The sequence below is a fragment of the Thalassophryne amazonica genome, chromosome 15 (genome assembly GCF_902500255.1).
Source record: "Thalassophryne amazonica chromosome 15, fThaAma1.1, whole genome shotgun sequence".
NCBI classification, from domain to species: Eukaryota; Metazoa; Chordata; class Actinopteri; order Batrachoidiformes; family Batrachoididae; genus Thalassophryne; species Thalassophryne amazonica.
This window is the reverse complement of record NC_047117.1, coordinates 52,267,280-52,288,758: the sequence shown is the minus strand read 5'-3', so window position 1 is coordinate 52,288,758 and position 21,479 is coordinate 52,267,280. Positions and strand designations below refer to the sequence as shown.

Here is a 21,479-nt window from a genome sequence, read left to right as displayed (position 1 = left end):
TCAAGTGTGAATATCAGCAATGGTTCTTGACAGCCTATGTTGATTTTCACAAAGCATTTGATTCAGTTAATCAGAATGCTGTGTGCGACATTCTGAGAATTAGTGGGATCCCCAAGACATTCCTGGATATCATAGGTAGCCTATACAAAGATACCATGGGTATGGAGAGGAGTCAGAGGTCCCTAGACAGAGGTTTCTGGTGATGGTGACATCTTTGCAGGAAAATAAAAGTCCAAGTCTTTAGAGTCATGGTGCAACTCATCTTACTGTATGGTTGTGCAACTTGGAAGCTAACCAGTGACCTATGGTATTAGGTCTCTTTGGGGGATTCTTGGGCACTGCAGGAAAGACTATCAAATGAGTGATTACTTCAGAAAACTAAAATGAAGAGTATCACTTTCATTGTGAGGGAATATGAGCTTCAACACTTTAGCCATGGGGCATGTGTCGGAGTTTTGGTCTGGTGACTGATGGAGAGACGTTTTTCTTGGGGCTCCTGCTAAACTCACTAAAATAGCCCTTCAGGGTATCTGTACTGACTTTGTGTGGATATATTTCTTTTTAAACTTAAATCTTGATCATTTTCACGTTTGAGATGCCTACGAAATCTAAATCTACGAGCAGCTCGGCTGCTCCATCGGTGCGGCCTGCTGCCTCCGCCTCATCCTCGGACTCTGGTGAGTCTCACACACCTGCCTCGAGCGGGACCTCGGCTATGCCTATTCTCACTCCTGCTGAGTTTAAGGCGGATTTACTTGTTGCTCTACGAGAAGAAATGAGAGACCTTTTCAAGACTGAACTCCACTCTGCTATGTCGGAAAATTTAACTTCCATTAAGTCAGAGCTTCAGTCTGTGAAAACGGAATTGAGCGCTAGCTTAGCGGCTACCAATACGGAGATGAGCGAGCTGAAAAACACTGTGACTGACATGGAGGGCGCTTTGTCTACTTGTACTGATGACATCACTTCACTTCAAAATACAGTGGGCAAATTATCTTCCCAAATTGCAGCCCTTGAAAATAAGTGTGAGGATTTGGAGGCGAGGTCCCGCCGTAATAATATTAGGATTCTCGGGGTGGATGAGGACTTTAAGGACTCAATCAACGCTACTACAATCTCCAGGCTGCTGAAGCAGGCTTTTACACTGGACAAGGAACCCGTGGTGGACCGGGCTCACCGCTCCTTACAGCCCAAACCGAGGGCCGGGGAGCGACCTCGCCCCATAATAGCTCGCCTTCACTATTATGCGGACTGTGTCGATATTTTGCAACGCGCCAGGGTTCAGCAGCGGATCAAGGTTATGGGCATGGACATCTCTGTATTTCCGGATCTGACATCACGGACGGCTCGGGCCCGGGCCGCCTTCAACAGTGTTCGACGTCAGCTTAGGGAGATTCCGAACATTCATTTTGGTATGGTATATCCAGCGCGCCTGAGGATCACCAGCGAGGGCCACACGAAGGAATTCACTTCTCCTGCTGAGGCTGCAGTGTTTGTTGAAACTTTAAAAAAGTGAGGCAGATTTTTGGTCTTTGTTGTCCTGTGCATAAAGGTATGCATCTTTACGTTTTTGTCATTATTCCAGGGGCTCTCCCTTTTTTTTTTTTTACTAATGTTCATGTGTGTGACAATCTGAAGTCAGTCCTTTTAATCTGTAAATTGTTGATATACATTGTTGCACTTTGTAGTGCTTTGGAGGCCCCTGGTTAAGTCATTGTCACTTTCTGATTTCCTTTTTTAATTTTGTTATAATTGTTTGTTTATTATAATTGTTTGTCTGATTATAATATTGATACTATTTTGTTTTTGTATCTAACACAATGTCACATAGTGGTGTTAATAATGGTAGGATATTTTATACCCTGCTGCTTTTAGTTTGTTTTTCTATTTATGCTGTTTGGCGGGAGCTTATGTTGCATTTGAGCTGTAGTTGTAGGTTAGACGTTCACTTTTCAGTCCATAGCCCTGAGTTTCTCTTTTTGGGTTTTGACTCCATTTGGAGTTGGCACTGGGTGCCCCTTCAGTTTGGGTTGGGGTAGTGGTAAGCGCTACGGGGGTTTGTTGTTCGTTGGGTGGTTATGTGTGTGAGGGTGGGGGGTGGGTGTTGGTGTGTGTGAGGGTGGGGGCATTTTTTTTTTTTCCCTTCCTCTCCCTTTTTTTCCTCTCTTCCCCCTTTCCTCTACTTCCGACTGTGTCTGGGCAAATGGTCAAGTGGGTGCCCCAGTTTGGACAACAAATTTATAATGCTTGATTTTGCATGGCCAACTCCTCTGCCTCACCTGTGAGATTTATTAGTTGGAATATTAAGGGTCTGGGGGGCTCCATTAAGAGATCCAGAGTCTTCTCCCATTTGAAACGTCTCAAACCTGATATTGTTTTTTTGCAGGAGACCCACATGAGGACTAGGGATCAGGTTAGACTGAAGTGCCCCTGGATCTCTGATGTGTTCCACTCGAATTTTAACTCTAAAGCCAGAGGGGTTGCTATTTTGGTTAGTAAATCACTTCAATTTACAGTATCTAGGGTCTCTTCTGATAGTGATGGCAGGTTCCTGATTGTTTCTGGTACCTTGTTTCATGTTCCTGTCCTATTGGTTAATGTATATGCGCTGAATTTTGATAACCCTCAATTTATGAATAAGCTGTTTGAAAGCCTCCCATCCCTGAATACTAATTTTTTAAATTCTTGCTGGGGACATGAATTGTGTAATTGATCCTGGACTTGACCGTTCTAGATCAGGCTCTACTCAGTCTCTCATGTCCAAAGCCCTTTGCAATTTCTTCTCTAACAATAGTTATGTTGACCCCTGGAGGTTTTACAACCCAAATGCTAGGCAATATTCTTTTTACTCTCGAGTACATCAGTCATTTTCCCGCATCGATTATTTTTTTATTGATACTAAATTCATTTCCAAGGTGACAAGTGTTTCGTATCATCCTATTGTTGTTTCAGATCATGCACCGGTGTCTTTGGACATTCCACTTTTGCCTGGACCTCGCTATCCGACCCAATGGAGGTTTAATTCAGCACTTTTATCAGATGTAAAATTTCAGACTTTTATTACAGCTTCGATAGATGATTTCATTGCCCTCAATCAGCCTGATACTGACCCAATTTCCAGCTCACTGCTTTGGGAGTCCTTGAAAGCTTATCTACGCGGTCAGATCATCTCTTATTCTGCTCATTTAAAAAAGGCTAGAATGTCTAAAATTTAGAAGCTCACCACTGACCTGGCTGACATAGATCGCCAGCTTGCGGTGGCCCCGTCTGACGATCTTGCTAAAAACAGAGTATCCTTGCAGACTGAGTTTGATCTCCTTACAACTGGTGATGCTGAACGCCTTCTATTACATTCTCGATCCAGATACTATGAGTATGGTGACAAAGCAGGAAGACTGCTCGCACATCAGCTGCGACGGCAAGCTTCTTCATGCCTGATTCCTCATGTCAAAGATGACTTTGGTGTTTTGCAAGACCAACCATTAGCCATTAATTCAGTTTTCTCATCATTTTATTCCTCTTTGTACAGATCAGAACTATCACCAGACATGTCTCAGATGCATAACTTCTTGAATAATCTTGAATTTCCAGTCTCCCGGGGACTGTGTTAGATGAATTGGATCTTCCACTAACTAGTAAAGAACAAAATATGCAAAACAACAAGGCGCCGGGCCCGGACGGATTTACAGTGGAATTCTATAGGGCCTTTCACACTAAACTTATTCCATTGCTGCACTCAGTCTACATTGAATCTTTGGCGAATGGGTCTCTTCCCCCTACTCTGAGGCAAGCCTCCATCAGTGTGCTCCTAAAGAAGGACAAGGATCCAGACCTCTGTACTTCGTACAGGCCCCTCTCACTAATGAACGTGGATATTAAGATTCTAGCAAAAGCTCTTGCTCTTCGTTTAGAGAAGGTACTTCCATCTATTATTTCTGAGGAGCAGACCGGATTTATTAAGGGACGCCAGCTTTTTTATAACATCCGCACGCTTTTTAATATCAGAAACACTACTACACCTGAAGTCGTAATATCGGTTGACGCAGAGAAAGCATTTGATAGGGTTGAATGGGATTATTTGTTTGCAGTTCTCGGCAAATTTGGATTTGGTAATGGGTTTATATCATGGATACGCCTTCTTTACACTTCACCATGTGCCAGCATCTCCACCAATGGTGTTCACTCTGACTAGTTTCCTCTGAATAGGGGCTGTAGACAAGGTTGCCCTTTGTCCCCGCTTCTGTTCGCACTCGCAATCGAGCCTCTGTCCATCTACTTAAGGACCTCTAGTGCTTTTAATGGTATTACTCGCCTGCGCACTGAATTTAAACTGTCACTATATGCTGACGACCTGCTATTGTATGTGTCGGACCCGGTTTACGCCGTCCCGGCTATTCTCTCGTTCTTTCAGTGGTTTGGGTCTTTTTCCGGGTACAAGGTTAATGTCGCCAAGAGTGAATGTCTCCCGGTCAATGATCTAGCGCTACAGCTTTCACAGTCTGATATTCCTTTTAAGCTGAGCTCTGCTGGGTTCAAATATTTGGAGGTGGTGGTAACTAGAAACTGGAAATCTCTTCAATCTGCTAATTTCTCCCCCGTTGTCTGAACTTAAAGCAGATTTTCAGAGATGGGGCTCCCTTCCTCTCACTCTGATTGGGAGGATTAATATTATTAAGATGACCATCTTGCCTAAGTTTTTGTTTCTGTTTCAGTGTCTGCCATTATTCTTACCCAAGGTATTTTTTAAAACTGTTAATCAGGCTATTTCGGATTTTTTATGGAAAGGTAAAGTCCCCAGGATTCGTCGGACCGTACTTGAGAGATGTAAATTTGATGGGGGCCTCTCTTTACTTAATTTCCAATTTTATGATTGGGAAGCTAATATTTGTAAAATTGTATTTTGGTCGAACTCAATGATGGTCCCCTGGTGTCGCTTAGAAGCACAATCATGTCCTCGGTCCTCGCTGCCCGCACTTCTGACCAGCCTGCTACCCATCAACCCCTCTGGCTTTACTACTGACCCGGTGGTTTGCTCTACCCTCAAAATATGGTCCCAGTTCATAAAGCAGTTTAAATTAGGATTACCCTCATCTTTAGCTCCATTATTGAAAAATCATCTGATCAAACCTGCGTTTACTGATGCTACTTTTACCCAGTGGTACGATAAGGGCATTAAGTGTTTTAAGGATCTTTACAAAGATGGTGTTTTTTGTACTTTCACATCCCTTACTGTGGAATATTCCATTCCATCCTCACACTTATTTAGATATTTCCAAGTAAGGAACTGTGCTAAATCCCTGTTTCCCTCATTCCCTCTTTTTCCTCCCACGCAGATTTGTGACGACTTTCTCGATTTGAAGCCCTCCCAGAAATCCCTCATTTCCAAGATTTATAATACTATTTTATCTTATGAGGCACCCACTACCGTGAGTACTAAGGAGGCCTGGGAGCATAAGCTGGGATTGATCTTTGATGTAGCTTGGTGGGATTCAGTACTGCATAGAATTAATAAGGCTTCCATATGTGCCCGGCTGACCCTTATTCAGTACAAAATTCTCTTTAGATGCCATTACTCCAAGGCTAGGTTGTCGAGGATATTCCCAGACGTGGCGGACACATATGACAGGTGTGGCGGCTCGCCGTGTCACCTGACACACCTTTTTCTCTTGCCCGTCTGACACGTTTCTGGCAAACCTATTTTGATACACTTTCAAGGGTTTTCTCTAAATCCGTCGGGGTTTCTCCACATCTGGCAATTTTTGGTCTTCCTGATAACTATCGTCAATACTCAGCTGACCAATTGGAGGTTTTGGCTTTTACATCATTAATAGCCAGACGCCATCTGTTGTTACATTGGAAAGCCACTCAGTCCCCTTCTCCCACACTGTGGATTAATGATGTTATGTCTTTCCTGAAAGTGGAGAAAATCCGCTATTCCAGACGTGGTTGTCCGAACAAATTCATTATGAAATGGCAATGCTTTTTGGATTTCTTTTCTGACCCATCTTGAGATTTGTCCTTTTTTTCCCCCTTCTTCTTCTGTAGTTATTTTAGGTTTTGTATGTGGGTGGGTTTTGTTATATATGTTAAAAAAAAAAACATGTTGAGAACAATTTTTGTAACTGGAAGTTGTATTCTGTAATTTCTGTGACGTTTTCTAATAAATATATTAAAACAAGCCATGGGGCATGTGTCTCTGTGCATCATCCAGCATAGGTAGCTGACTGCTGAGAACCACAGTGGTTTGAGAAGGCCAAGGGGAGGCCCCCACTTCCCCTGCATGCAACAGATCAAACAGCTGTCTCTGCCTAGGTGGTTGCCATCCAGGACCCAAGGTGGTTTTCCTGAATGCAGCAATGCATGCTCCCAGAAATGACTTATAACCTTAAAGGTAGCAATCTACACTATGAGCACATCTTGATTGCTTCATTTCAACTTCACTGTGGTGGTGTACAGAGGCCACCTTCACAAAATGTGTCACTGGCACTTTATATTGAGGAAGGACTGCCAAAACAATAACTGGGAATTAAACTTTTCTTGTAAAGATCCAACTATTTCCAAGGATCATCAAAAATAAATGAGAAATGTAGAATCATCCATCTTTAAGACAGCAATCCAACACCATGATCGAAAAAGTTGTTGATCAAATAGGAAGCAGTGACCCCCCCCCCCCCGCCCCCCCAACACACACACACACACACACACACACACACACTCACACTCTCTCCTGAATTGTTACTTTCAGTCATCAACCCCCTGTCCAAAATTCTAAAAATATCGTTACCTTAACCTTGTCCAGGGCCATGATGTCCATGACCTGAGCCCTGCCTCCTTCTTCCAGTCTTGCTGATACCAGCTGACCAACAGCAGGGTTTATCACATGGGGCTGGGCAGAATCTTTGCTGCATGAGGAGTTGATGGTGCCCCCCCCCCATGGCAAACACACACAAAAAAGGTGACTGGTCACAATAACTACAGAGTGATCTTGAGACCAAAAAAAAAAAAAAATGCTAACACTCTGCATAAATAAGTCTTCTACCTGACAGTAGCAGCAGTGGTGCTCTTGGCATCATTGACGAGTACAGAGGGGTTCTGTTCTGGGGGTGGAACCAGAGAGGGAGGAGCCACCGGGCCAATCACCTCAAGACGATTAGGATGGTTATTCTTTTTGTGCTGCAGTGTTTCTTGGCCATTTGCATTTACTGTGTTTGCTTTGGGAGAAAGATATAGGATTGCCTGTGAGGAGAAAAAAAAAGGATGGGGGATGTCAACTTGAAATACATCAGTTACTCAACATGTACAAACATACTTCAAGACACAGTCCTGGATCTTTACATTGGGATTAACAGTATTAACCTCTTAAACCCTAGAGTCCCCAAATTTGGGGACTTGCGCTGTTTTGGAACATTTGAACACTCATAACTAACCAATGCTGACACCAACATACACTTATTATACATCAAAAATGTCAAGCGAAGTCTCCTCTACAAAAATATCCACGTCAATCACATATCAACTAACCACAGCTGAAACGCGAAGCAAATAAAGACATAAATCGGAATTCATTTTTTGGGGGAAAAAAAAAAAAAAAAAAAAAAACCTCATTTACTTTTACCAAGTATTATTTACTTTCAACTTTTTTGCATCCACAACATCCGCTAGGACCTGTCTTTTAGCTGATCCAAACTTTTGCATTTTTGACCTTGTACAAGCTGAGAGATAAATCATAATGTATGGGTATGTGAGTTTGGTGAAATAGGCTCTAGGGCTTATTATTATTGTTTAATGGGCAGCACTGACACCTCAAAGTGGGAACATCCTGGGTTAACGTCCAACCCAGTTCTTCCTGTGTGGAGTTTGCATGCTCTCAGTTTTTGCTTGGGTTCCCTCCAAATACACTGGCTTCCTCCCACATCCAGAGACATGCAGGTAAGGTGAAGCGGAGACTTTAATTTCACCATAGTTTGAGTGTGAATGACGGCCTGTCAAAATGTATCAGCCCTGTGACAGACTGGCAGCCCGTCTTGGGTGTACCCCACCTCTTATCCAGTGACCACTGGGATAGGCTTCACCCCCGTGAACCATAATGGGAGAAAAGTAAATAAATGGATGAATAATTTCAGTTTTTGACAGGATTTCAACCAGGCTCATGGTCACAGATGTGTAACCATGTCAACTGAGGATGCCATAACAAGGACTTTCTACATTTACTCAATCTACAATCTCAAAACGAAGGTCACCAAAGATGACTGCCAACTTGTATTCACCATACATTTTTGGAGATTTCCACTCACTTCGTTTAGCCAAGTCAAACAGTAGCAGATAAAAGGAGCACTGAGCACTACCCTCTGTCCAAGGTTCAGACACTCCCCAGCTTTTAACATGACCTCAAAGGAGTGCAGAATCACCACATTCTAGGGCACCATCAAGGCATAGCATGATCAACCAAATCAAATAGCCTGCAAGAATCAATGGCAGCTGCTGGAAACCATGTTGTACTTCAAGCTTACACCCAGTGAAGTTTGTGGATGTGAAAACAGACTGCTGTAGTCCCTGAGCAACATGAAGCTAGCAATGACTCATGTGAGGACTTTACATACCATAGCCCTGCTTTTGTTGCAATCCTTTGCTTTTTCTCATCCCATTAGCTGAGGGTGACACCACTGTGAGAAATGGCATTGGACATCAGCTTGGATACAACTGATGAAAGCACATTTTGCTGGCTGAAAATGTTTGACAGGTGACTGGACGATCAGCCCCACAGACCCTGACACATAAGATGCTTATGAAGAGTGACCATAATTTCACTTCCCATGACGCAGTACCTACAAGTCAGTAGAAGCAAGACTGAGTACATGTGCAGAGGATGGAGCCACCAGACTGGGGGAGAAAGAATTAGAACAATAACTAGTGCATTGCTCGTGGGGATCCACAGGCTCTAGATTGGGTAGTGTTTATAAAATAGGTATCTGATATTTTTCAAAGGTGGTAACAAATTATGCAAAGTTTCTATAATGACTTGGAATGATGTGCGAGTCCAGAATGTTTTTTGAACCTCAGACCTCAGGTTTTTAGAACTCAACCCTTTTATTTCCTGTTAATTACATAATTGATGTTAATTTACTGTCTGAATGCATTTATAAATTAAGTTTTTGCTATCATATACACACACACATGATCATCATCATTTTATTATTACTTCTATTTTGTCATTTGATTTTTAAATTGACTGCAATGGAAATAAGTGTTTTCACTTTGTGTCATGTATTGTTAACATATTTACCATCATATTATCTACTTACATTAAACTTACTGAATAAAATATCACATGCACCCACACTTAATAGATGATTTACTGCCCCCTGCTGGATTGGCATGTGAGTCCAGAATGTAATTATCAGCATACATTGGTCAGTGTTGTCAGCTAATATCCATAGTTTCTCCAAAAACATTAGTCCCATCAATGTTCAGTTTTGGCAGCGTTCATCCATGACACAAAATTCATAAGCATATCAAATGGCAAACGTCTGCTCTCCCCAGTTTCTCTGTGTTTGAAGGGACAGGCACACATGCCACTTCAAATGGCTGTGCATCTGAAAGGTGCTGCAAAGAGGAATGTGCAAAACTGCCAAGAGATGTGTGTCAAGCTTGTGGCATCATATTGAAGAAGACTCAAGGCTGAAACTGCTGCCAAAGGTGCATCAACAAAGTAAATCAAAATCAAATCAAATCATTTTTATTTATATAGCACCAAATCACAACAAACAGTTGCCCCAAGGCGCTTTATATTGTAAGGCAAAGCCATACAATAATTATGGAAAAACCCCAACGGTCAAAACGACCCCCTGTGAGCAAGCACTTGGCGACAGTGGGAAGGAAAAACTCCCTTTTAACAGGAAGAAACCTCCAGCAGAACCAGGCTCAGGGAGGGGCAGTCTTCTGCTGGGACTGGTTGGGGCTGAGGGGAGAGAATCAGGAAAAAGACATGCTGTGGAAGAGAGCAGAGATCAATCACTAATGATTAAATGCAGAGTGGTGCATACAGAGCAAAAAGAGGTGAATAAAAAGAAACACTCAGTGCATCATGGGAACCCCCCAGCAGTCTAAGTCTATAGCAGCATAACTAAGGGATGGTTCAGGGTCACCTGATCCATCCCTAACTATACGTTTTAGCAAAAAGGAAAGTTTTAAGCCTAATCTTAAAAGTAGAGAGGGTGTCTGTCTCCCTAATCCGAATTGGGAGCTGGTTCCACAGGAGAGGAGCCTGAAAGCTGAAGGCTCTGCCTCCCATTCTACTCTTACAAACCCTAGGAACTACAAGTAAGCCTGCAGTCTGAGAGCGAAGCGCTCTATTGGGGTGATATGGTACTATGAGGTCCCTAAGATAAGATGGGACCTGATTATTCAAAACCTTATAAGTAAGAAGAAGAATTTTAAATTCTATTCTAGAATTAACAGGAAGCCAATGAAGAGAGGCCAATATGGGTGAGATATGCTCTCTCCTTCTAGTCCCTGTCAGTACTCTAGCTGCAGCATTTTGAATTAACTGAAGGCTTTTCAGGGAACTTTTAGGACAACCTGATAATAATGAATTACAATAGTCCAGCCTAGAGGAAATAAATGCATGAATTAGTTTTTCAGCATCACTCTGAGACAAGACCTTTCTAATTTTAGAGATATTACGCAAATGCAAAAAAGCAGTCCTACATATTTGTTTAATATGCACACTGAATGACATATCCTGATCAAAAATGACTCCAAGATTTCTCACAGTATTACTAGAGGTCAAGGTAATGCCATCCAGAGTAAGGATCTGGTTAGACACCATGTTTTTAAGATTTGTGGGGCCAAGTACAATAACTTCAGTTTTATCTGAATTTAAAAGCAGGAAATTAGAGGTCATCCATGTCTTTATGTCTGTGAGACAATCCTGCAGTTTAGCTAATTGGTGTGTGTCCTCTGGCTTCATGGATAGATAAAGTTATCTATCCATGATAGATAGCTAGCATTTGCTCAAAGTACTGAGCAAAGGGTGCAAATACTTATGTACATGTGATTTCTTAGTTTTTTTTTTTTTAATAAATTTGCAAACATTTCACAACAACCCCCCCCCCCCCCCCCCCAAAAAAAAAACAAGCTTTCATGTCATCATTATAGGATGTTGTGAGTAGCATTTTGAGGGGGGGAAATGAATTTAGTCCATTCTGGAATAAGGCTGCAACATAACAAAAAGTGGAGCACTGTGAATGCTTTCTGGATGCACTGTAAATCCCACTTAAGATTCTTGGTCATTTTGCCCAGCCCTAGATCACATTTATCTTGCCACACTCCATTCCCTTCCATTCACTTACCTTGTTCTTGTCATGTGGAATGGGATAGTCTATTGAGCATATATCCAAGAACAGGGACAGGTTACTCAAAAGATGTTCTGGAAAAGGGACCTTGAATGTGTCCATGAAGAGTTTAGGCAAAGCATGGGCCCACACACCATGATTATACTTTCCCAAGAGTTTCTTCAGTCTCTGACGCACCTCATCTGGCAATGCAACAGAAGAGTCTGAGGGTGTTGTGGAAATAGAATTAGAGGAAGAGAAAGCAGACTTCAACAAGGACTGGTGAATGGGAGTGGTGCAATTCAAATTCTCTGAGCCATTATGGAGATGGAAACAGTTCAGCGAGGCATCAGTAGTAGAATTGTTGCAACCAGACCTCAGGCCCAGAGTCTCACAAGAGGACAGCGAAGGAGTAGGCCCTGGTTTGGTAGCAGGGCTGCATAATGTGACTGGAGACGACAGCTTGGCCAGCTCAGGCAGAATGTTTTTGGAAGGAACTTCAGGTTTAGGTCTAACAGAAGAACTGAGGATGTTTGGAGTTTGCAGAGGCAGTATGGGAATGATGGCAGAAGATGAAACAGGCTGTGATTTGCAGAAGATGTTCATGGCGCTACGTCCAGAGCAAGCAGAAAGCTTGGGATGAAGATGGGGACAGTCCAGGCAATCAGCTTTGTTAAATCCAAAACCTTGCTCCGCCTGTGAAGGACAAAACATTTGGAATAAATAAAGTGCAACAGATTTTTAAAAAGAAAAGAGAAGTGGAGAGGGGGCAGGTGTGGGGTCAAATGACCAAAATGCAAAAAGGTTACTTGTTTGGAGATTCCCTTTCATCTGTATAAAAATTAATCTAAAGGCATTTAATATTTATTGAATCATATCCAAAAGCACAAAGATTTTGGTTTAAGAGCATTTTAACTTGAGGAACAGTTAAATGCTTAAGCAACCTATGACATCATACTTTATACAAAAATTGAACATCTGTGAAAGATTTAGTCCCTCATGAGCACAGAGACTGCGGACTGTCACCTTGCATGAAAATGCATCAACAATAATACAGTACAAAAGAAAAATGTTCCTCGTTTAACAGATTGAAAATTTCTGACTACCGTACACAAAAGAAAACTCAAAAAAAATTGCCTGTGGGGATCCACAGGCTCTAGATTAGGTAGTGTTTGTAAAATAAGTAGGTTATATTTTTCAAGGGCGGTAATAAATTATGCAAAATTTCCATAATAAGTTGAAATGGCACACGAGTGCAGAATGTTTTTAGAACCTTAGACTTCAACAGTTTTTAGAGGAAGAACTCAACCCTTTTGTGTTAATTACGTATTTTTTTTAAATGTTATTTTGTCTTAATGTATTAAAAATTGTTTAGGTTCTTGTTGTCATATACATGCTATTATTATTATCAGTATTATTATTACCCGAGGTAAAGATATGGCCATCGGGTATTGCAAAGACTTTGCATCCGTAAGTCTGTCTTTGATCAGCACAAGTCCTGTTACTGCCAGCGTCTTCAAATTCACAAGGAACATTTTTTGGGACACAGACCTTGGACAATTTCAAAGATGGCTAACTTTAACCTATTTTAAGTGTTCAAAAGGTCACATTCTTTCTACACACTCTTGCATTCATTGCATCCACTCTCTGTTGTTGCAATGTTACATTTACAGAATTTCATCTCAGGATAATGAACTTGCAGGACATTGAAGGTAGCAGACCTTGGCCTACTTTCAGGATCAAAAGGTCACATTTTATGTTCGGGGTTGGCCACCATGACAGTATATCGGCACTACTGCACGAGTTGTGTTTCCTATTTTTGTTGCCATACGGCTGAGGGTACTTTACCATTGTGTTCTATATTTTTATTTTATTACTATGTGCTCTTGAAAATGTACGTGGAGAGCCTGAATGTGTACTACAATAAATGTTTCTTCTCAATGCTCAATGCATATTGCTTTGGATTGAACGGGGAGAAATAAAAAGTTGTAGTACTGTAGTGGAAACAAGGGGAGTCCAAACTGGCTCTAAAATGAGCAGCAACAATTATACATGACACATTGCCATGAGGAATTATGCAGGCTTGGGGGATAGACTAGCTTGTTACTCCTGGTACTTTAACATAATATTTCACAACAAAAAATAAAATTAATTCTGCTAAATCATCTCCTATAAGTTCATCTGAACATTAAATCATTAACATACCTGTGTTTGTGACGAATTGTGAAGTTAAAAGCGAATTGAACGACGGACTAGTGAACAGGTAGAAATTTTGTTGAAGACAGATTTGGCGTGGGAAGCTGAGAAAGATGTCTGGGACATCGAGACATACCGCACTATGCAGGGCTGTGAAATGAAAATTGTAAAATCCGGAGGAAAATTCGCAGGGGGTCTGGGGGGTGCAGCTCCCCAGGAGCCAGGGTCTTGGGCCTTGTGGGGCCCCAGAAACCAAATTAAATTTTCATCTACTGACACATTTTCAACATCTCCTGGAAGAACAAATCTCAAAATTAGTGCATATTTAATTGATCCTAGATTCAACCTTTCATTTTAACCATCAATGATCATGTTGAAGTAATAGAACACAACGTCGAAGCAGGACCTGGAATGATTTTCCTTTTAATTGTAAACCAAATGATGCATTAACTCAGAACAATTAAACTACATGAAATTCATGAAGACTGAAAAGACTGTTAAACCATGTCAAAAACCACAGCTAAAGCTTGTAGAATATTTTAAATATCAGGGTAAAATATCAATAACATACCTTATAGTAAAAAGCCACACATTCTTGTGTAAATTCCTGTAAATCCACTCAAAGCCACAGTGTCTTTCCCATGAAAAAAGTCTACATTAATAAAAACTAATTTACATTGTTGTGTAAATTCATGTAGCCTAAATTCATTCAAAGCCATAATGTCTTTTTTTCAATGAAAGAAAGTCTAGATTAATGAAAGAAAAAAGGCACATAATCTTTTCTGAAATCCTGTTTGAACAGCAGAATGTTTATTTTCCAGAGAGAGAAAAAAATTCTTACCAGTTCGCTTTTCCCATTTATCTTTCAGGTGTGTTGATGAAGCCAGCAACAATTCCACGGATTCTTGTCCTTATCACATTTTTTCAAACCGTCTTTCTCGACATCTTCGCTCTGTCTGATGCCGCTCCATGACACAGACATGCTGCAAAATTCTTCTTTTAAAAACTTGAAAGTTCTACAAGTGTGCGATGTCCACATGCTACGTTTAGCTAAGCTTCGCACAGGAGCCACACAGTGTCACCGCAGCAACCAACCAGTCCTGCTTTACGACAACTGTCGTAACAGCCAGGCTTTGAGTGCCATTTTTCCTCCGCGAATCTCCGCGGATCCGAGGAAACTGATATGTATCTGTAACATACAGATCAGTGTCCACGAACTTATAAAACTTGCATGATGTCATAAAAAAGAACGCTTTGTGATAAGCATTTTTAAAACTCAGTAACGATCATGAGTACAACACTAACACCCCCCCCCCAACCCGCCCATGATGAAATCCGAGGATCCGCAGAGTTTTCACAGCCCTGACTATGCCTTGTCTCGCACCGCTAATGTAAGCGTATAGAGAATCTGCGGTGGTAGAGTCGCTGTGATTTTTAACCAATCAAAATGCATGTCGTCTTCACGTTGCGGATTCTGAGATGGCCGCCTCCATCTCCGGTAAACACACTATTGTATGATAAATTTCTCAGCGATTTGGAGTTTTTCCACTAAAATACCATTTCACGGATTTGAGGAAATAAAAATTAATGTTTTGCTAGTTCTTTTAGAAGGCGAGATTTTGCAGAAAGACGGAAATCCGTCAAAAGACGGCGAATAAGCATCCATGAATCTTTGTTTTCAGGTAATTTGCGAGTTGTTTAGAGGCTCCCATGTTGCCACTCAATAGAAGAGATGCAAAGAGGGGAAACATTTGCAAATGGCCACCTGAAATACTCTCTCTCATGATTGCATTCACCTGTGTAAGGAGCTCAATGGTCAGTGAACTTACCAAACCAATTTTGTGTTCCAATAATTAGTACTAAATGTATTCAAATCAATAAAATGACAAGGGTGCCCAAATTGCACTTTCTGTAAATACTAGAGACTTCATTTCACTTCTCATATATCAGTGTGTTCGTCTGCTATATGATATTTAACTGAAATTTCTGATCCAGACAACCAATGATTTATAAAGGAAAATCATGAAAATTATCAGGGGTGCCCAAACGTTTGCATACAACTGTATCTGTAGTTTCTCCAAAAATATTAGTCCTACCAATGTTCTGTTTTGACTGTGTTCATCCTGGACCTAAAATACATAAGCATACCAAATGGAAAATGGCAGCGCTCCATAGTTTCTGTGATCAAAGGTAGGTAAACACACACACACACGTGAAAGGCAAATAAGGAAAAAAAAAAAAAGCAACTTAATGGCTGAGGGTGCTAAGCTGATGGGTTTTGGCCATACTAATGCTCCCCAGAACCATTTTCTGCAATGCATTTGGCAAGGAGAGATAGGGAGCATGGAGGCAGCTGTTTATCCAACTCTCTACAAGCTGAACAAAATCTATCTTCATATGCCAGCAACTTCTGTGCAGTGAGAGAGTCTTCTCTAAAACCGGAGAGGTAGTAACAAAGAAGAGCAATAGACTCCCGCCTAACACAGCTGCAACGATCTTGTTTTTGAATAAAAACCTTTGAAGCCCCCAAATCCCCTTCATTTTGTACTATGGTCATAACAGTCCCTAGTTGTACAAGCATTACACAATTTGTATTTAACGATGGCACAATCACATAACACAAGTATATTATTGTCTTTAAACGAAAATGGTCAGAAATTTCGAGATGCACATGGAAACTTTATTATATAACATGCATAACAGTGCTTTACTGTTTCATGACATCTTGCCCTTTACTGTTCCATGCAAGTGCTATGTTAAAGATTAGTCAGCAGATGTCGCCATATTAAATTCTATCAAATGCTTCAAAACACTGAACCATTTCAACAAAATTGCTTCATACTGATTCAGTGGTTATTAATATACAGATTCAAGGACACAAACGGGTAGCATGAGCAAGATTCAAACCAAGATCTATCGATTGGCAGGCTTTTCACCTGAGCTACCTCTCTGAGGATACATGTACCGGTACCTTTGAAGTGATGCATCTGGAGATTTTCTCAGGGGCCTTCCCTATTGAAAAAGAGAGAGAGAGAAAAAATGAACTGAACACACAACCATATAAAATTCTGGTACTATGCAATGTAATTTTTTTGTGTATATCACTTCAATTAAATTTAACTTCTGCGCTCTGGACAGGACTACGGGACATCATAAGCCAAAACAACCAGGCACAGGAATAGTTTCTTGCCTCAGTCTATCACTAATGAACAGTTAAATATACTGTTTGTGACAAATAAAACATCTGACTACAACACACACCAAACTATCAGTCCACACGTAATGAATATCGGCATATAGATCTGTATAACACAATGAACATACTCAACCATCCTTCATTTCTGAGCACCCTGTCCGTGCTTTTTTGCCACAAAGTAATGCTATCTGGTCACAGCGGATGTATTACGTAAAGGAGTGTCCACCCATGTGTGTGTGTGTCTATATTTTATAGGAGAATTTACAATGAGAGAAATTAAGAAAGGCCTCAACTACACATACCTGAAGGCTTCTTGTCGTCTGCCCAAAGGTTCTTCATCCTGACAGCAAAACAGCAACATTTTAGGTATCACACATATTTACTGCAAAAATGTGCAATTCAATGCATTCAATTTTTCTGATCACTTAAAAAATTTCACCAACATTGTGCTTGTTTTCAAAACCAATTACAACAACTGGCAGCTAGTTGGTTGCATACATGAGGCACAATGTTTCATTCTAAGTTTGTATGAGATGTGTGCACAAAAGATAAAAAGAATAAATTGATGCAGGTGTATAGTCAAGAAAATTTAAGTTGTACAATACGAACAATACATTAATAAAATAATAATTTTTCTTTTTATGTGTATGAATGTAATTAGAACACTGAAAATTTAGTGCTCAAAATTAAGCCTGGAACATAAAAGGACAAAACCGTTGACGAGGGCTGCAACTAATGATTATCATCATATCACTTAATCACTCAATTATTTGATTACTTATTGGGTCAATAAAATGACAAAATGTGTAACAAAATGCCAATTAGGAGTGTGAATCTTTCAGCATCTCACAATTTGATTTGGATTCATGGGGTTATGATTCGATTTTCGATACATAAACACTTTCAATTTAATTTCTGGATCTACTTAAGTGTGCAAAGAAAGGTGGTGTGGTAAATGATGCCTTCTAAGCAAAGTGTGTCTGAGATGGTATAGTTTTATCATTCCTAGATTTGCAATGTAAACAAATGCAAATCTAGGAAGAACTGTATTAGTTTCCCATGATGTTGTAGGAGCACAGGTCTTTTGAAATGAAACAGGTCCTCATCTGGTTTGGTTCAGCAGCCACTGGACAAGGGCAGTTATTTTTTTGAAAGTTCAGAATCGCGAGAAGTTTGTTAAAGTGATACAGTGTGTGCTGGTCGGCTCTTGGTGTTGCCAGTCTGGCTGTTCAACTTCTTTCAACTCAGTGATCATGTGATGAATGCGCTCGAGCATTTGTTATGTTTCTGAAATGCCTGACCATTTTGCACAGATTGTATACTGAAATGGTGAGATGAAGCTCCTTCTTACTGAGGATATTATAGAATCCAAAGTATGCCCAAATGCTTGCTTTTAACATTGACTGAGTGGTAGGCCTGTCACAATAAATTTTGCTGAACAATACACTGCCTCAGAAAATATCAAAAATCAAGTACATCCTTTCTAAGAACAATGAAGTTAATTCTCAAGAATACTGAACATTGGAACTGAAATGTGTGTGTGGGGGGGGGCAACAAATCAGTGATTCATATTTCAAAAAGGAGGGTGTGCACTAATAGTTCATGTGATAGGCCCTTTTCATACATCAATTGGTAAAGCAGAATAAAATAATTTAAGATTTGGAATTTTTTTTTAATCTACGTATACATTTACCTGTCAGTCCTGACACACTGGTTCACAGCTTGCAGGGCAGCTGGTTGCCTCTTTTCAACAGGAGTAATGGAGCTTAAGCTTTGGTCAAACTGTCTGAGATGTACAAAACCAAGAGGTTTAGTTTATACAGTTAACTTAAAAAAAAAAAAAATACACCTGGATTCATGATTAGCAACTAGATTAATTGTTCATAGTGCATGTTTTGCATTTTGTATGCCCAGCTATACAGCTTCCTGGTGACGTGGTACAGAGGAGGGTTTTCTTAAAAAGAAGACCTGCAAGTTCAGCTACAATTTGCCAGAAGATACATCTGAGATGTAAGTGATGCAGAGAAGACACACACATCCAAAACACAAACGGCGTGCTAGATCAAGAAAAATTATACAAAAAAATAGAATGATCAGCACCACCACAACACTCTCACGCAAAAAAAAAAAAAAGCTTTATTAGTAAAGATGTGACATTTAGGGCAAACTGTCCTTCCTCATCAAATCTAGGCTTAAATCTGAGATGTAAGCCTAGATTTGATGGTTTGGTGAACTAAATCCTCCTCTAGACCAATTCATCACAGCCACATAAGCGTATAACTTTTTGTGTTGTCCGAGTGTCTTGGTGTCTTTCCTCACTCTTCTTGCACAGTCACTCAGTTTTTGAGAACAGTCTACTCCACACAGATTTACCATAGAGTACCATACTATTTGTATATGTAAATAAAGTCCAAGACATATTCAGTGACTTTGACATGTTCATGTATCCATCCCCTGACTTGTCTGAAGAAAACTGACAATATTTACAGGTTAATTAAATGAGTTTAATTTTTTGCGTCCATTTCGCGGACCCCTTTGTGTCCTCAGTGTATTGACTCAGACTCACTTTTATTGTCACCCGACCCTTACAGGCAGAACGAAATGCAGTTTCTGCAGGTCTTGGTGTAGTTAACTGGGACAATTTTTTTTTTAACCTAACCTATTGTATAAACTTTTGGAATATAAACTTTTGCAATGTACAATATGCGCACCACTGTGGCCATAGAATATATATACAAGGCACAGGGTCGGCAGCAGCAGCAGTGTTAGAGTATTAAGAAGGTGACAATGTGCATGTTAATGCAATGTTCACCGTTTGGTTGTGGATGTTGAACTGTTCAACAGTCTGACAGCATTCGGGTAAAAGCTGTTTTTCAGTCTGGATGTTTTTGCCCGGATGCTGCACAGCCTCCTTCCAGAGGGAAGGGGTGTGAACAGACTGTGCGCAGGGTGGGTGGCGTCTCGGAGGATGCAGGTTGCTTTGTCTCTACATCTGGAGATGTAGATGTCCTCAATGGGTGGTAAGCTGCATCCGATGGTCCTCTGTGCAGACTTCACCACCCACTGCAGTGCTTTCTTCTCTGCCACCGTGCAGCCACCATACCACACAGGGAGGCAGCAGGACAGGACACTCTCCACTGCACAGCTGTAGAAGGCCCTGAGGACCTCAGTGTTCAGTCCGGCCCTTCCAAATGTCCACAAAAAATAGAGACGTTGGTGGGCTTTCTTGATGACAGTCGTGGTGTTGGTGTGCCAGGTGAGAGTGTTGGAGAGGTGGACTCCAAGATACCTGATGAAGGAGACGATCTCCACCGCTGCTCTGTTGATGTAGAGGGGGAAGGGGCTGACCAGCAAAAGTCAACTATCTCCTTGGTCTTCTGGGTGTTGAGGATGAGGTTGTTGTCTCTGCACCATCATGTCAGGTTCTCCACTTCTCGCCTGTATGCTATCTCACCCCCTTGGCTAATGAGCCCAATCACTGCTGTATCGTCTGCAAACTTAACAAGATTATTCTTGTGCTGGGCTCTGAAGGTGAAGGTCATAAATATGTACAGCAGTGGACTGAGCACACAACCCTGGGGTGAGCCAGTGTTCAGGATGAGGTGGTGTTGATCCTGACACTCTGTGGCCTCCCAGTCAGGAAGTCCAGGATCCAGTTGCACAGTGCTGAGGGGGCTCCTAGTTCAGCCATCTTGGAAACCAGTTTCTGTAGGATGATGGTGTTGAACGCAGAAGTGAAGTCCAGGAACAGCAGCACTGCATAGGAGTCCTTGTTCTCTGTGTGGGAGAGGGCCTGATGCACCACGGTGGAGATGGCATCAGCTGTGGACTGGTTTTGCCTGTACGCGTACTGGTGCTCATCTACAGTCACATCGATGGTCTGCTTCAGGCGACTCATCACCAGCCTCTCAAAGCACTTTGTGGTGATGGGGCTGAGTGCAACTGGCCTGTAGTCGTTGAGGCAGGATGGTGCAGAGGTCTTTGGCACAGGGATTATCTTTGATGTCTTGAGGCACGGCGGAACTCTGGCTTGGGACAGAGAGATGTTGAATATATCCGCCAGAACCTCAGACAGCTGGTGTACACAGTCTTTTAGGACCCTCCCTGGTATTACATCAGGGCCCGGGGCCTTTCGGGGGTTGATCCTCTGCAGCACGTTCCTCACCTCAGCTGTAGTGATGTTGCTGACTGGGGGCCTTTGGGGGAGGGAGGGACTCAGGAGGGGGTGGTGGTGTTGGACGCCTCAAAACGCGCATAAAAGGCGTTCAGAGTGTCCGGGAGCGCTGGGTCTGCACAGCACTGTACTACATTGTTTTTGTAGTCTGTGATGCATTTGGTGCCCCTCCACGTGCTCCGTGGGTCATTAGATTGGAGGTGGCCTTGAACCTTGAGGGCATATGTGGACTTAGCTCTTTTTATTCCCGCCGACAGGTTCCTTCTGGCTGCTCTGAGTGCTATTGTATCGCTGTCTTTGAATGCAGCATCACGAATTTTCAGCAAGGAGCGCACCTTTCTGGTCATCCAGGGTTTCTGGTTTGGCCTGATGGTGATGGTCTTGGAGGTGGTCATATTGTCTATGCAGCTCCGGATGTAGCAGTGCACAGTTGATGAGTATTCCTCCAGGTCCACATTGCTCCCTGTTGTTGCAGCCGCTCTGAACATTTGCCAGTCGGTGGACACATGGACACAGCAACCATTGGCCACACAGAGATGGTCTTTGTGATGGTGTCCCTGCTTTTCGACACTGGACTGTA

The 21,479-nt window shown here is 41.7% G+C and overlaps 1 protein-coding gene across 1 annotated transcript in view; it reads right to left on the bottom strand.

Moving 5' to 3' along the window:
• LOC117526592 (tudor domain-containing protein 7A-like) overlaps positions 1–21,479 on the bottom strand; it is a 61,844-nt gene that overhangs the window by 32,502 nt on the left and 7,863 nt on the right. The window contains exons 5-11 of the mRNA XM_034188651.1: positions 21,235–21,474; positions 18,419–18,507; positions 17,028–17,065; positions 16,501–16,541; positions 11,352–12,029; positions 7,040–7,236; positions 6,785–6,902 (exon numbers count right to left, since the gene is read on the bottom strand). Of these exons, the coding sequence (XP_034044542.1) occupies positions 6,785–6,902; positions 7,040–7,236; positions 11,352–12,029; positions 16,501–16,541; positions 17,028–17,065; positions 18,419–18,507; positions 21,235–21,474 (1,401 nt within the window). The remainder of the gene's footprint in view (positions 1–6,784; positions 6,903–7,039; positions 7,237–11,351; positions 12,030–16,500; positions 16,542–17,027; positions 17,066–18,418; positions 18,508–21,234; positions 21,475–21,479) is intronic.